The 17,231-nt window shown below is 37.0% G+C and overlaps 2 protein-coding genes across 4 annotated transcripts; one reads left to right on the top strand and one right to left on the bottom strand.

Annotated features, from left to right (window-relative positions):
* The first annotated feature begins 31 nt into the window (after positions 1-31).
* On the top strand, positions 32-15,483 carry pgap2 (post-GPI attachment to proteins 2). 3 transcript variants are annotated; one of them, XR_014031985.1, is made up of 7 exons: positions 32-566; positions 3,042-3,291; positions 4,592-4,698; positions 5,600-5,708; positions 7,556-7,735; positions 12,181-12,356; positions 14,046-15,483. XR_014031985.1 is itself a non-coding variant. In XM_081391240.1 (6 exons), the coding sequence occupies exons 2-6, from the start codon at positions 399-401 to the stop codon at positions 7,684-7,686; spliced, it is 765 nt and encodes a 254-aa protein (XP_081247366.1). In that variant the 5' UTR covers positions 44-210; positions 388-398; the 3' UTR covers positions 7,687-8,499. The 3 variants fall into 3 exon arrangements, 2 of the variants coding, with proteins under 2 accessions (XP_081247366.1, XP_081247365.1); XM_081391240.1 differs by lacking the exons at positions 12,181-12,356; positions 14,046-15,483 and having other exon boundaries at positions 44-210; positions 388-566; positions 7,556-8,499; XM_081391239.1 differs by lacking the exons at positions 12,181-12,356; positions 14,046-15,483 and having other exon boundaries at positions 71-210; positions 354-566; positions 7,556-8,499.
* Positions 12,350-14,617, bottom strand: rhogb (ras homolog family member Gb; the record flags this gene model as incomplete). The annotated part of the gene is made up of 1 exon (XM_081391242.1): positions 12,350-14,617. The coding sequence occupies one exon, from the start codon at positions 14,615-14,617 to the stop codon at positions 14,042-14,044; it is 576 nt and encodes a 191-aa protein (XP_081247368.1). The 3' UTR covers positions 12,350-14,041.
* Positions 15,484-17,231: the final 1,748 nt, after the last annotated feature.

The raw sequence follows: 17,231 nt of genomic DNA, 5'->3' as shown, positions 1-17,231 counted from the left end.
AACGACTTTGATTTTGAAATCTATTGGCTTCGCGGAACCGGAAGTGTTCGCGAAGTGCATTTACAAATCCAGAATAGTAGTCAGAGAATCTAGACTTATAACAACCTTTTGGTCGAATTAAATGATTAACGGCTTAAGTATCGTTACAGGTTTGAACTTCGCTTCATTTAGGGGTCATCTGCTATTTAACCGAACGACAAAGAGCCGCAGGTGAGCGAACGGTCGCCTAAGCATGTAACCAAAATCATCATCCACAGCTTTAAATCCGCGACTTCAGTTCGGACTGATTAGCTTTAGAGACGCTGGCAACACGTCACTGTACTCGCAATGAACTGCATATCATCGGTTTGTAGCTGTTGACATATCTGGAGCTGTAATTGGTTAAAGGGGAAGGGAAGATGCAACAGGTCCCGTACGGATCTGTGGATCGAGACAAGCCTCTCCTCCGCGTGCCTTTCACCCGGTTAGCGGTGATCACAGTGTGTCTGCCGCTGCTCGGCCTCATCGCCTGCGTCGTGCTGGCTCTACTCTACCATTACAATGACTCTACCTACACACACTGCCAGGTGAGAAGCAGTCCATCACTGCCAGACACACATACTCACTCGACATGTGACTTTACATTAGCACTCCCTCCCCCTAAAATCACCTCCTCTGACCATATATATTAAACTTTTCTAATATTGTCATCCTAATATTAATATGATTTGTTGCTGAATATATATTTTTTTAATTGGCCCAAACTTACTGGTCAGAATTTGGAAACGTTACTATTTGAAAAATAAATAAATAAAGTCTCCCCCCAAGCCTGCGTTTATTTGGTCAAAAATACATTTAAAAAAAACAACAGTAATATTGTGAGATATTATTACAATTTAGAATAACGGTTTTCGATTTTAATGTATTTTAAAATATAATTTATTTCTGTGATGCAAAGCTGGATTTTCAGCATCATTACTCCAGTCTTCAGGATCACATGACCCTTCAGAAATCATTCTAATATATGATTGCTGATCTATTATAATTGTTGGAAACAGTTGTGCTGTTTAATAATTTTAAACTATGATATTTTTTTCAGATTCTTTGATTAATATGTTAAAAATGTTTAAAAAAAAGAACAGCATTCATTTAAAATAGAGATGTTTAAAACTTTATATATATATATATATATATATATATATATATATATATATATATATATATATATATATATTAAGCAGCATAACTGTTTCCAACATTATAATAAGTATCAAAACACAAAACAGCATATCAGAATGATTTCTGAAGGATCACGTGACACTATAGACTGGAGTAATGATGCTGAAAATTCAGCTTTGCATCACAGAAATAAATTATATTTTAAAATACATTAAAATAGAAAAGCATTATTTGAAATTGTAATTATTTCTCAGTATTACAGTTTTCTTCTGTAAATGCAGGCTTGATGAGCATAAGAGACTTACACTCACCTAAAGGATTATTAGGAACACCTGTTCAATTTCTCATTAATGCAATTATCTAATCAACCAATCACATGGCAGTTGCTTCAAATGCATTTAGGGGTGTGGTCCTGGTCAAGACAATCTCCTGAACTCCAAACTGAATGTCAGAATGGGAAAGAAAGGTGATTTAAGCAATTTTGAGCGTGGCATGGTTGTTGGTGCCAGACGGGCCGGTCTGAGTATTTCACAATCTGCTCAGTTACTGGGATTTTCACGCACAACCATTTCTAGGGTTTACAAAGAATGGTGTGAAAAGGGAAAAACATCCAGTATGCGGCAGTCCTGTGGGCGAAAATGCCTTGTTGATGCTAGAGGTCAGAGGAGAATGGGCCAACTGATTCAAGCTGATAGAAGAGCAACTTTGACTGAAATAACCACTCGTTACAACCGAGGTATGCAGCAAAGCATTTGTGAAGCCACAACACGCACAACCTTGAGGCGGATGGGCTACAACAGCAGAAGACCCCACCGGGTACCACTCATCTCCACTACAAATAGGAAAAAGAGGCTACAATTTGCACGAGCTCACCAAAATTGGACAGTTGAAGACTGGAAAAATGTTGCCTGGTCTGATGAGTCTCGATTTCTGTTGAGACATTCAGATGGTAGAGTCAGAATTTGGTGTAAACAGAATGAGAACATGGATCCATCATGCCTTGTTACCACTGTGCAGACTGGTGGTGGTGGTGTAATGGTGTGGGGGATGTTTTCTTGGCACACTTTAGGCCCCTTAGTGCCAATTGGGCATCGTTTAAATGCCACGGCCTACCTGAGCATTGTCCATCCCTTTATGACCACCATGTACCCATCCTCTGATGGCTACTTCCAGCAGGATAATGCACCATGTCACAAAGCTCGAATCATTTCAAATTGGTTTCTTGAACATGACAATGAGTTCACTGTACTAAAATGGCCCCCACAGTCACCAGACCTCAACCCAATAGAGCATCTTTGGGATGTGGTGGAACGGGAGCTTCGTGCCCTGGATGTGCATCCCACAAATCTCCATCAACTGCAAGATGCTATCCTATCAATATGGGCCAACATTTCTAAAGAATGCTTTCAGCATTTGTTGAATCAATGCCACGTAGAATTAAGGCAGTTCTGAAGGCGAAAGGGAGTCAAACACAGTATTAGTATGGTGCTCCTAATAATCCTTTAGGTGAGTGTATTTCAAAAACATTACAAATTGTAATGTTTCCAAACGTTTGGCCAGTACTGTACACACACACACACACACACATATATATATATATATATATTATATATATATATATATATATATATATATATATATATATATATATATATATATATATATATATATATATATATATATATATATAATGTAAGTATATATATATATATATATATATATATATATATATATATGTGTGTGTGTATATGTATATATATGTATATGTGTATATATATATATATATATATATATATATATATATATATATATATTTTATATATATATATATATATTATTTATTACTTATTGTAATGTAAAGTGTTGTCAAAAATCCTTCACAGGTTGCTAACTACCTCCCGTCCATCAGCGCAGCCATCAGTCTGACACCAGGGCGCTACATCTGGCGTTTCAGCATCGGCCTTCATTCTGCCCCACGCTTCCTGGTAGCGGCAGCGTATTTCAGCTTTTACCGTGGACGCTTTTCCAGGAGGCTGACGGAGCAGCTTTTGAGCGGCCTCACATTCCTCTTAGCTTTAAGTGAAAATGTAGGGCTGCTTCTGCTCACCTACGTGTCCTCCACTGAGACCTACAGTAAGTGCATTTTTGGACTGAAGCCCTGAGTCCTGTTTCAACACACACACAGATGCAGGGATGCTGAGAGCTCCTGCTGGATCGACAAAATGGGGTTGTTATTATATTGCTATCGATTTGTTAAATGTGGTGTATTTCTAAATGGTTGGAGTTGCAAAAGTGCTTTAAAACACTTCATGTTTGTTATAAGTGTATGGTGAGAGTATGACGGAGCGAAAATTCTCAAGTAATGTTTCACCCCAAAATCTAAAGGAAAAAATAAGAAATTATATTTTGTGAGACCCATAAGAAAAATTCTATTGTTCACACAGAATATAAATGATTTTTTGTGTGTATTCTAGTCCAAAAATCTCTCTGTATTTTAATGCGAAAAAGCATGATATCATTTAGTTTAAAAAGTATATTTGTAAAGTACAGTTTTAAGTAGCCTACACGTCATAACAGTATTTGTTTTTCAAAGAAGTCTCACCCAAAAATACAGTAAAAACAGTCATAATATTTTATACCATGGTCTGGGTGAATACTCGATTCTGATTGGCTGCAGGGTGTCCATGTGATAATGTACACCTAGGAAAGGCGTCCCGTCAATGTGCCTGATGACAGTTCTAAATGATTGCGCTGGCTCAAACTCACTGATCAACTGCTGCGGTCGGGTCGCTGTGGCCACGTTGCTTGGCAACGCCTGTATACGGGAGATATTAAATAGTGCGCTCGACTTAATAAATAAAAACCCTCACGATTTTTACTCTAAAACACATTAAAGTATTATTAATTGATTAAATATTTCTTCCTTTCGTAAGTGACCATGGTATAAGCGGGTTAATGCCCTTCGAGTTGTCCATTGTCAGGTATTAATGGACTTCGGCGGAGGCAACCGTCCTCTGCGCACGCCTCGTCGTCGCCCATTAATACCTGATAATGGACACCTCGTCGGGCATTAACCCTTACTTATAATTCCTAAGAAATCATTCTAACATGCTGATTTGATGCTCAAGATTTGATGCTTTTTCTAAATATTATTAATGTAGCAAACATCAATTCAGCAATTAATTTTTTTATTTAAAAATATATACATATCAGAGCCATTCTCTGTACATATTCAATGTGCAGAAATGTCAAGAAAATGTCACAATGCAAAAACAGGCTTAATTTTTTTCATGCACATTTTCTTATTATTTTGGTTTAGATGATTTTGCTGTGAAATCTGAACTTTATTATATCAAACATATCAACTTTATTATATAAATTTTACCTACAAAATACATTTGGTTTGTAATGCTGTGTGTATGTCAATCCACAGGTGTCCATAAGAGCGGCTTCATCATGTTCATTGGCAGTTCTGTGTTACACATGTTGTGCACCTGCAAGCTGTGGTCGTGGATTGCGAAGTATTCCCTTAGTTCAGAGGTAATGCGTTTCCTATATTCTGGCAAACATCTGTTATAAACATATCAGCAGAGGGCGTTATAAACCATCTCATAAGCTCATACAACAATTACATTGCAAGCCCTGTTGGAAAAATGTTAGGATAATTTTTCGTCATATAAATGCTCTTACAGAACACTATCCCTGTGTCCGAATATACATGCTCCCCTACTAAATAGGAGGCGAAACACAGTGTGTGAAAAGTGTAGTACGTCCAAATTCACAGTATTCATAAAACAGTAGGCGAAAAGTACCCAGATGACTTGCTACTTCCGGCAAAATTCTGAAGGACACTTTACTATCCCATAAGGCCATGGGAGAGGAGTTGGAAAAATGACAGTGAGTACATACAGTAGTATGTTCAAACTATATAAAAACGTTTTTTAACGGTTGCAAAGCTCCAAGTCAAATGTAGTCACTCTTCAGACCGTATGCGGTTTCGGATGCAGCTTAAGTTTACCATACACACACACACACACACACACACACACACACACAAAAACTGATTGGATGAAATTAGCATATCCGTTTAACATTCAGCTGATATATATATAACCACTGTAATTATTCAGATATCACGTCAGTGATCTTGACACCACATGCACAGCTCTAATAAAAGGTGTTGCTTGTGCTGCTGGCTGAGAATCATGGGAGTTAACGTGTCAGAGAAGAGACCACAGCGTATCTTTTTATTTCTCTAGCTGTGAAAGTGCAGCAGCGTTTGTGCGTTTCAGGGGAAGTGGTTGCAGTACTCTGTGCTTTCACAGAGCCTTGTACCACCTGCTTGCACCACATCACGTTGCAGAAGAGAACTGATGCCATTGTGTCTTCTTTCTTCTTTCTTTCTTCACTGCATCTGCCCAAACCCTCTCTCCGACATCAGGAGATGATGTCATACCGCCAGAAGCACCGCCTCTTCCTCTTCAACTGTTGCTTCTGTCTGTTGGCTGTCTATTTCTACTGGCGACACAACAAGTACTGTGAAGCAGGAAGTGAGTGCAACATCTCGACCGTTCTGTCATTCACCCCACCCATGTTCCTCTCTGCAATTGTTCCCTTTTGGGGAACTCACAAATTCTTACCAATGATAATTTATTTCTTTTGTTTGACTAGTTGAATAGTTCACACAAAAATGATAATTGTGATTATTTAATCACCTTTATGTTGTTCCAAACCAGTATGCTATTAGTTTTCTGTAAATTATATACATATATATACACTACTTTTTAAAAGTTTGGGGTTAAATTTGTTCAAATATACAGTGAAAACAGTAATATTGTGAAATATTATTGCCATTTAAAATAGCTTTTTTCTATTTAATATATTTTAAAATGTAATTTATTCCTGTGATGCAAAGCTGAATTTTCAGCATCATTACTCCAGTCGTCAGTGTCACATGATCCTTCGGAAATCATTCTGATATGCTGATTTGCTGATCAAGAAACATTTATTCTTATTATCAATGTTTGAAAACAGTGCTGCTTAATATTTTTATGTAAACGTGAAACTTTTTTTCATGATTTTTTTGATGAATAGAAAGTTTAAAAAAAAAAGCATTTATTTGAAATAGATTTTTTGTAACAATTTAAGTAATTTTATACATTTTGTGAATAATTACTTTAAAAAAAGAATTAAAAAATAAATACTCTTATTGAACTGTTATGCTGATCTTTTACATAAAATGACAGACTGTAAAGCTGTAGAAATATACATGATATATCTCTACCAAGTCAGTCATCATTTCAATTAAATATTTAATTGTGCATGCTTAGTTTCCCTTTTTTTATATCATCTAATTTAAAGTTAATCTTTAAAAACATTAATAGTTTAAAGGGTTAGTTCACCCAAAAATGAAAATTCTGTCAGTAATTGTTGTTCCAACCCCGTAAGACCTTCGTTCATCTTCGGAACACAAATTAAGATATTTTTGATGAAATCTGAGAGCTGGATCACTTCTCCATAGGCTGTTAGGTGACCGAAACTTGCTGGCCCAGAAAAGTTATTAAAGAGATCGTTAATATAGTCCAAGTGACTCCAGTGGCTCAATCTTAAGTATATCAAGCGACGAGAATACTTTTTGTGCGCAAAAACAAACAAAAATAACGACTTTATTCCACTTTTCATTTCCTTCTCTCTGGGCCTTGTAGTGTTTTTGCGCTGTGCGTCTGTGTTGCACGTCAACACGCATCACACACATGACCAGCTTCGGCCAATAGTGAGCCTACGTGGTGACGTGTAACACAGACGCGCTACGCAAAAACACTACGTAAACTAACTCGAGGCCCAGAGAGAAGGAAATGAATAGTGGAATAAAGTCGTTATTTTTGTTTGTTTTTGCGCACAAAAAGTATTCTCGTCGCTTGATATACTTAAGATTAAGCCACTGGAGTCACTTGGACTAATATTAACGATCTCTTTAATAACTTTTCTGGGCCAGCAAGTTTCGGTCACCTAACAGCCTATGGAGAAGTGATCCAGCTCTCAGATTTCATCCAAAATATCTTAATTTATGTTCCGAAGATGAACGAAGGTCTTACGGGGTTGGAACAACATGAGGGTGAGTAATTACTGACAGAATTTTCATTTTTGGGTGAACTAACCCTTTAATAACACTGTAATCCTTAGCAAATCTCAAAATGAATATCGATTTTTCATATTGTACATTAGAAAGTTCAGATGTCTAAATTCACTTGTAACATTTAAAATGGTTTATTTGAATTGTTTAATATATTGAAACCAAATATTACCCAGAATATTATTTAAATCATTATTTCTTTTGCCTTTTCAGTTAGATTGAAGTTTAGCGCTTCAGCATGTTCTTGTTGTCTCTCTGTGGCAGTTTACTCATTCTTTGCTGGCTGTGAGTATCTGGTGGTGCTGTCCAACATGGCCTTCCACATGACTGCCTACTGGGACTTTGGAGGTAAGGAGGTGATGGTTGCAACACCTCCAGAGGGAAAGCGCTTCTGACACAGGAACTGAATACTTGCATCATCTCCTTGAAACTTGAGACACTAGGGTGAGACTGACTGATCGAAGCATGTACGACTGTTTACATCTTCACATAGTGTTCATTTAATTTAATACAGGTGTTTGATCGGATCATTGTCATTTTTTGTACTATATTAAACATTTTATTCAGGTGTAACTGGAACGGCTGATTAAGCCCTCAAAATCTTTTACTCGTCTATCTTATATCTATACTGTCATTACAAATCTCCTCATAAACCAAAATGTGAAGTGGCATGTCTGTCTCTTACTAATTGGTTGTCAGGATCAAATGTAACGTATTATTTATGAAATATTTGCAAATGTAAAAGTAATTGAGCTCTGGAGACTTTGATGTCGTGTCAGTTGGATTTTGCAGCTGCTGTTTCACAAGTGCCGCATCAAGCATATACACATTCATTCACACCATGCGTTTCGCTCTTCCTTTGTGACGCTAGAGTAAATCATGTGAAAAGTCATTGTAAGCTGCCTTTTGCACAGCATTTGGTGTCTTTAGTGGCTAAAGAGCATTACACCTTTGTTCATATTTCTATAGTGCAGTTCTTGATCACGATCGACCTGTGCCCTTAGTAAACTTGTCAAATATGATGTTGCCATTAGCTGAACGTGAAAACTGGTAAAGCGCAATATGACGTGTTACAGATATTTCGTAGATCACCGGTGGTTGAGTTCGGCATGATGTTGTGAACATGATTTTATATAGCAATGCTTTTCACGATGTACCAAAATACTGTTTTTAAAAAGGTGTCAAATAAATATTTTGATGAAAAAGAAGTGGACCATTTCTGAAAATAGTACATTCCTATTACTAGATCATCACGATTAATCGCATCGAACATAAAAGTTTGTAAATATATAATATGTGTGTGTATAAATATATATATATATATATATATATGTTTACAAGCTTTTATGTTAGATGTGATTCATTGATTTGATAATTATGGTAACTTTAGGTTGCATTTGTTAACATTAGATAACTACATTAGTTAACATGAACCAACAATGTACAATACTTCTACAGCATTTATATAAGTCAATGTTAATTTCAACATGTACTACTACATTTTTACAATAAAAAAATTGTTTAACATTAGTTAATAATACACTTTGAATTCAAATGATGAACTACTGTGTTATTATAACTAACATTAATCAAACTTAAATGTTTCTTTACAAAAATTTGCTTACTGTTAGTTCATGTTAGTTATACATCGACTAATGTTAACAAATGAGACCTTATTGTAAAGTTTTACCTTAATTATTTTTATAATCATTTTGATACATAGCCTTTGAGTTTAGAGGTTGTAGATTGCAGTTGTGTTGGAAAGAAATGACGTGTAATGTTCTTCACAAGTGTGTACTTTCTCACTTCATTTAAAAATAATTTCAGATATATCAGAAGAAGATTCTCATCATATAACCAAAGTCTCTGATATAGCAAAGTAGCTGTCAGTAAGGCTTGAGTCAAAACTTTACACAGGAACAAGCAAACAAATGAATGAACCTAACCCGACAAAAGAGTCACTGTTAGCACCTGGAAAACAAACACGGGTACCAGTAGCTAATTTCACAGTCAAATAAGAGCGGTTAGGCAGCAGAGAGTGGGGCAAATTCTGCTCGTGTAGGGAAATGTAATAGCAAATATTAAAGTTGCATTGAAATAGGTTCTAGTTGAGAGCGAATAAGAGCGTAAAACTCGGCTCCTAATCTGAAATGCCCACCCTGTGTGCGGGTAGAAGCAGACAGGATGACAAAGAGTTAAAACTGAACATCATTCTGACCCCAAATTGGGAGTTTTGTTTATTTACTAACAGATCAAGGAAGTTTGCGAGCTGAAGAACACTAAAGGAAATCCTTTCTGCTGCATTCCTGATGGTCCATTCACTGGCCGGCTCTGACCTTTTTATGAAGTTAGTTTAAACAGAATCTTGAAGAAGATGATTAAAAGGATAGTTGACCCGAAATGAAAACTTTCTCATCATTTACTCAACCTCATGTCATTCCTAGCTTGTATGAATTTCTTTTTTTCAGTGGAACACAAAAGATATTTTGAAGGACAGTTTTTGTATCAATAAAATGAAAGTCAATGGGGTCCAAATGTGTCCTGTAAAAAAAAAAAAAAATAGTATTGGAGTACGATTTACAATAAAATACTATTTCAGTCTTTCTACTTCAAAATGTCATGTTTAATTCAATGTATCACTTGCCTTTCTTTGACAATTGTTTTGAAGTAAATCATACGCCAATTTTATTCAGTGTAGTTTTTGGACCCCATTGACTTTCATTGTATGGAAGAAAATAAAAAATATGTTTTGTGTTCCACATACGAAATGAGTCATACAGGTATGGAACAAAATGAGGCTGAATAAATGACAGAATTGTCATTTTTGGTCAAATGTACTTTTTACAGAATCCGTTGTTTGCCGAAAAGACTTTTACTTTCTTTCTTGGACAGGTTTGGCACAGTTATATATTATAAAGAAAAGCGTATGGACGTTAAACTATATTTTAAATGCCTTTCAGTGAACTTTGACTTGTCTGAACAGCTCTGCTGTAATCACTACCTACTGCAAAAGCTTCAGGCAGTTGTGTGTGTGAGTGTGTGTATGTGTGAGAGAGCGACCAGATATCAGGTTCACTCTATTTTGCCTCTATATGTTCACTATCAAAGTCAGATAGGGAAATGATCTTACACACTGTATTTAAATACACTATACCTGCTTCCTCTTTTAATCAGTAGAAATTAATATGACTGAATGTTTTTTATAATGTTAATTAAATAAATTAAATAAAATTGTATCTAGTAGTTGTAGTATCTTTAAAGACCATTTAAAAGTTTGGGATCAGATTTTTTTTAAATTAAAGCTAGGATGCATTAAAGTGATGAAAAGTGACGGTAAAAACATTTATAATATTATAAAAGATTTCTATTTATTAAAAGAATCCTGAAAAAGTATATATAAGCAGATGACTGTTTTCAACATTGATGATGATATTAAATGTTTCTTGAGCAGCAAATCAGCATATCAGAATGATTTCTGAAGGATCATGTGACACTGAAGACTGGAGTAATGATGCTGAAAATTCAGCTTTGCATCACAGGAATAAATTACATTAAAATAGAAAACACTTTGGAATAATTTCACAATATTGCTGTGCTTTTGATCAAATAAATGCAGCCTTGGTGAACATACGAGACTTTTGTTATAATTATAAAAAATTATAATTACTGACCCCAAACTTTTGAATGGTATAGTGTAGGTAGACAACAAGCCTGCATGAAATTGTAGAGGAACTTTATTAAAAATCATGAGAAACAATAACAAACCGAACATTGCTGTAGTAGGATGTTAAAATAAAGTTGTTTGAATTTTATTAGAATACAAATTTTAATTGAAACGCATTGTGAACAAAAATGTAATTCATTTATATAAATTACAAATTGATAAATATTTTATGTAAAATTGGCTTGGGGAAACGAAAGGCAAAATTTGAATATTTAAAGGATGTCTGGATTAGTGATACAAAAATGCAAATAAACCAAATAATAAAATGTTATTTTAAAAACTGGAGAAAAATAAATAAAACGAGTGATTCGAGAGCTTGAGGCAAGATGTGGAGATCGTGAAGTCGATAGAAGTGCAAATGATTTCCTCTGTTTTCAGGAGGAATGAGGAATGTCAATGTCTCGTCAGCCAAACAAAGTCACGGTTGTATTTCTTTAATTGGACATGATGCAGTTTATCTGTGAGGGTCTCCACCAGGTCCTGTTCCATCAGGCTGACTGACCTGTAGCATCCACAAAACTCCCAGCTTAATTATTCAATGCTTGTATTGCTTTCACATGACTGTGGGATTTCTCATACATGAATGGCCATAAGCACACATACAGATTGAGCAACACATGTTATGACTTACACATCATCATATGATTCATGCACAATGAAGTGTTTATCCATTTGCTGTGAATGTTTTAAGGAGGCTCAAGCACTTCAGCATAGTTCTTCAGAAAGCAGCATGTGTCCTTAATGAGCCACAATATTATCTTCTAGACTTTCAGCTAACATTTGATCTAACGCTAATGGGCTAAACATAACAGAAAAAAATGGAAACATCATTAAAAACAGCATTTTTATTGTATTGTATAATTTTGCCCTTGGCTTTGAAATTTGACACGCAACAGTCTTATCTGCTTACATTTAAGCTCAAAATAACCATTATAGGAAGGCACTGTAAAGTTATACATTCATCTGAACCACACAAATTAAGGTAAAATGATTCTCATTTTTTAGAGCTTGTTGATGAATCCCTGAGCCTTGAACTGAATCTTGGGCCAACTGAAAGCTTCCTTCCTTTACATTAATGGCTCGTTTAGGATTGTGCTATTTAAATCGACACGAGCTGTTCCCAAATCAGTCACCAAGTGAAGAAAGTGCCTTGTTTTCTAAAAAGGTTCTGAAGCCCCACCCTGGAGCGCGGAGGAAGAAAAGAATGAAGAGTTGAATGTGACGCAGAGCATGCTGGGACCTGAAGGGTTTCCTGAAGGGTCTGCCAGACAGTTTCCCCAGCACAAGGAAGTAAAGCCGTCAAGCTGCCAGGCAACATCCTCATCGCACATTCAAGATCAGGTATGTCTAAGGAACCGCTTCACACAGAACGCGTTGGAATAGAGTGCAACAGTCGGGCTCCGGAAGGAAACATCCCATTGATTTTCTCCATGGGGGGATTGATTCTTGTAAACCATTAAAGGCAAGACCGACTGTGAGCTACGAGGTGCCATCAGCGTGCATTAGACACGCAAAGAAATCTCCACCAATCAGAGAATCTCGACAAGTAAATCGTGCCAAAAGACACTTTTGCACCTGCCCACTCCCATGAAGAACTGCGAATGACATGAGAGTGTCAATCTTCCTTATACACTCTTAAATATTGGTACATATATGCATATTTTTCAATAAATGCAAAATGTTGTTTCTATAGACCTTATGCGCCAGAGAAACGCGGGCGCCGCCATCTTTAGAATATTGTCTTCTGCTTTTAACTTCCTTTTTTGCAGTCGCTCTGTATATGGCATTGCTGTCCAGGAGTAATTAGCTTTTGAAGTGGATTTAATTAATCTAAAGTTAACGAAAGTTATCATGAGGATTGTAATGTTTAAACCAGATGTCTTAACAAATGTCAGTAGACCGGGAAGATTTTAAAACGAGCCGTTCATTCATAAATACGCAAGATTGCTATGAAAATAAAACCGGGAGTCAAAAGACAACGAGCGCAGCGGCTGTAAAGGGGCGGGGCTACATAAGGTCACAATATCTTTATATCAGAAGTTTTATGTTTATCTGAAGTTTATTCTGAAGTTACATCATTCGCAATGCTTCATGGGATTGTAGTTCTTTCCCTCATTAAAGTCGTTAATTGCACTTTGTCTTGTCCTGATTTTTAAAAACTTTTAAAAACTCTGAAAGTTTGTAATGTTGTGATTCACCTTCTTGCTAATTAGTTTGGTTCATGGCTTATTATTTTTTAATGAATACTTTTTTAAAATCCATATGGGAAAGTACATGGGCAGGTCTGGTGCACTCTATTGTTTCTGCTGTTACAGCGTCTTCACACTCAAGCGCCGTGTTTTAAAGATAGGAAGTTCAACTTTTAAAAGCACGGCCCTACATTCTTTCAAATTCAGCTGTGGCTCGCGTATTTAAAAGCACGCATTCTGTGTGAATGGCTCATTCAATATCATAGATAACGTCACTATTTATACAAAAGGCCTGTCCTCAAGGACACCCCAATCACAAAACAAATGCCTTGGGCTTAAAAAAATATAACAAGTGCTATATATATATATATATTCTCAGATTGTGTTTTGTAAATAATAAAAGGAAAAAAAACCTTCATTAACCAATATTCTCCAAGTCTCCAAACACTAAAAATGAACTAAAACCCCTTTTCACTGAAATATATTTAAGTGTTTACTTCCTGTATTTTATGTATTCCTGAGATACCATGAGATGGTATCAAACTGTTTAGTGGTCTTATGAATTCCCAACCCCCCCAAAAAAACACTCTCTCCATGCAAAACCAAGTATTTGCTTACAAGCAAAAATAAAAACATTTATGAAAAAAGTAGGGATCTCAATACAGTGTAAACCGTGATATTTTTCTTGATCTTGTATTTCTCTAATTTCACAGATTAAGGCTGTTTCTTGGCCACCGTTCACTGAAAACCTGCTACTCCAAACATTCAGTAACATTTCCACCATTTCTATGCATTCCTGTGTGTAATTCAATTAAAATACCTCTATCCTCTGTATTTTCAGAGGAGTATACAGGGCTTCTTGGCAGCCACGGGCTGAGGACTGAGGAAGGCACGCACTGCGTCTGCAAACACGTCCTTGATGCCGTCCTGGCTGAGTGCCGAGCACTCCAGGTACTTGGCGGCGTGGATTTGGCGAGCCAGAGCCTGACCCTGCTGGTGCGTGATGGGCGCCTGGTTCTGCTCCTTTAGCTTCTTCAGCACATCCGGGTCATTGCGAAGATCGCTCTTGGTCCCCACCAGCAGGATGGGTGTGCTGGGACAGTGGTGCGTCACCTCTGGATGCCACTTGTGCTTGACGTTCTCGTAGGACGGGGGGCTGGAGATGGAGAAGCAGATGATGAAGACGTTGGTCTGAGGGTAGGACAGCGTGCGGAGACGGTCGTACTCCTCCTGGCCCGCTGTGTCCCACAGATTGAGGCTGACGGTGCGGCCGTCCACTCCGACTTGGGAGCTATAGTTGTCGAACACGGTGGGAATGTACTCTTTGGGGAACGCGCCAGTCGTGTACGAGATGAGCAGGCAGGTTTTTCCCACTGCTCCATCCCCCACCACCACACACTTGATGCTCTGCATGATAAAAAAGTGACCACTCGACTTCAGCAGTCTGCAGAGAAAGAGACAACACTCTGTTAGAGGAAAACATGACAAAGCTCTTTAGATGGCCAGAGTTGGTAGGACGGGTGATCAGATTAATAAAGGAATGGATAAATAAATGTTTAGATGGATAGAGGGCTTGGATGTGCACAGTGCGATCTCAGCGCATTAGTTTAGAACGGTGATTAAACTGACTTTGAAATACCTGTGCATTAAATGGTTTTATACCATGGTCTGGGTGAATACTCGATTCTGATTGGCTGCAGGGTGTCCATTAAAAAGTGATAGAGGACACCTAGTAAAGGAGTTCTGGTGAAACTGACTGTTTACCGTTCGGAATTAATAAATAAATGCGCTGGCTACATCAGCTGTGAGTAACCATAGCAACAGGCAGTCAAAGTATCCGTTTACAATTTATTGTATCAAAACAAAACTGAAGGGTTCTACGAGCTGAGCGGACTATAAATATCTCTAAGTTATTGTTTGTAAAAACTTTAGATTTCGATTGTAAAACTAATTCAAATATAAACTAATGTGTTCTTTGGCAAGTGACCATGGTATAAGCGGGTTAATGCCCTTCGAGGTGTCCATTGTCAGGTATTAATGGACTTCGGCGGACGCGTCGGACGGTTCACTTAATGCACACTTTCCAGCCAATCAGAATCGAGTATTCAGCCAGAACATTGTATAACTTTGTTTAATGCAATCTTCTGCAAATCATTTTTATACTGTATATTATAATGTCGTCATGCATAAAGGCCTGTTCACACCAACACAAATGTTCCGCACAAAAATTTGCACCAGAGAAAGGAAGTGAAACAACACCAAATAAAGAGTACAGAGACAAAAGAGAAAAGTTATGATACTATTACAGTTCCCTTTCAATATCGGTCTCTCAACATTGCGTTATCGATGGCACTATGGGGAAACAATTGTCCAATGGCTTTCTCCTTCATACAAGACTGACACGTCTATCTTCATTTTTTCAGTCGAGTCATCTCTGAAAAGTGGATTTTAGGGCTACAAAGATCCCCTTGTATTTTCTGTCTTATTAATTCTGTTGTGTTTTAGCTTCAGTTATTTTAGTACATCAAATTAAACTAAATGAAAATTAGAAATGTTGCTTTGGCAACTAGTTGAAATCAAATAAGTTTAAGTTTTTTTTAATATTTCATTTCAGCTAACTTTTAGTTATAATTTATTAAGGCGAAATGTTATAATATAAATTTTAATATGAAAATAAAGATCTGCATATAGGTTTCAGCCATAATTCAATTTTAAAATAAAACATCAGTGCACCCCTAGATCTTTGATGGATGACCATACACATTTCAAGAAGTGAGGATGTATGAATGGATCGGTGAAAAAAAAAAGATTTACACATGCAAAGAGAGGGACAAAGGAAACAGGTTACGAGAACATCTAATTGTTTCTTCATGCAAATTCACAGCATGTTGAGGTCATTTGGGCCTTAATGAAACAATGTTTTGAATATATAGTCAGCCTCCTCTAGTTCCTTCTACTTCCCCTTGCAGTTCTATCGATAAGCAGTGTATATGTTACAACACAAATGAATTTCCACTTGTAAATGATGGGATTATGCGCATTCATATCCTCAGACATGCACAAAAACAATTTCTTTTTACCCTCCATTCGTGTCATGGAAATATGTCAAATGTGGGTCATGACTCAAATGGCTTTCTGAAGGAAATATGACACGTAAAGTGAAATTTTACACAACATGTACATGCTGGAAAGTTTTGAAACAGGAGTGATTAGGTTTCGGTTTATGCTGAAGACATTTGATGTGAGAAGGGGACTGATTCAATACACATTTATAGTTATTCATCTTTTCGGAAATTCTGTGCAAGGGCAACATGCTGTTTTAGTGGAAAAAGGAGCTGGAAAGTAGATTTACTGATGAGTTTTGCACGTTACACTGGAGGTCATTGTGAATTACTGTCTGCAAAACACCGTTCAACAGCTGTTTTCATGTTATTTTATGTTATTAATCAACATTTTTGTTACATGATAAGCTGTTTCCTCAATAGTTTGATCATGACATAGGCCATCTTGCTTGGAGCAAATGTGAGAACGATTCGTGTTCTCGCACATCAACAAGAAACTGAGAGCTGTGGAGTTACGACCAAGAACTCTCAGTTCTCTCTTTCTTTCTCACTTATTCCAAGAGTCTGGCAGATGTTTGACCCCAGGAGAAAGGAGTGAGACGGACTCTGCCCAATCTCCAGAGACGCTCAGAGAGAGAAATACTCCGAGCCCTGCCCTTCTCTGCAAGGCGTTAGCCAATGTGGTTTAGCGAACCAAGAGCTCAAAGAAACAGCAGTGACAGCTCAGTCTGGGTGGAGTCTGTCCTGTCACTTACAACACAGCATTGTCATATCACAATACCCATGTTTAGCAGAACAAGTGCTCAGTGATATAGAAAATGGAGTAAATCAAGTGCGACCGAATCCCATTGACATTTTTTACCGTCCTTGTAGTTTTACTATGCTGAACTCATATTTGCGCTACCGCTCAAGTCATTGATGTTTACGTTGAAGTGTAGCTGACTAAATGTAATATTTTAAGATTC

This window comes from Scardinius erythrophthalmus (genome assembly GCF_964197995.2).
Source record: "Scardinius erythrophthalmus genome assembly, chromosome: 17".
Lineage (NCBI taxonomy): Eukaryota > Metazoa > Chordata > Actinopteri > Cypriniformes > Leuciscidae > Scardinius > Scardinius erythrophthalmus.
The sequence above is the reverse complement of the archived record's forward strand: the minus strand, read 5'-3'. Positions and strand labels throughout refer to the sequence as shown.

Excerpts from the sequence above, each read along its gene's own strand:
- pgap2 (XM_081391240.1), top strand. The coding sequence starts at position 399 with ATGCAACAGGTCCCGTACGGATCTGTGGATCGAGACAAGCCTCTCCTC. Across the intron at positions 3,292-4,591 it reads GTCCTCCACTGAGACCTACA|GTGTCCATAAGAGCGGCTTC; the intron begins GTAAGTGCATTT and ends GTCAATCCACAG. Across the intron at positions 5,709-7,555 it reads CAAGTACTGTGAAGCAGGAA|TTTACTCATTCTTTGCTGGC; the intron begins GTGAGTGCAACA and ends TCTCTGTGGCAG.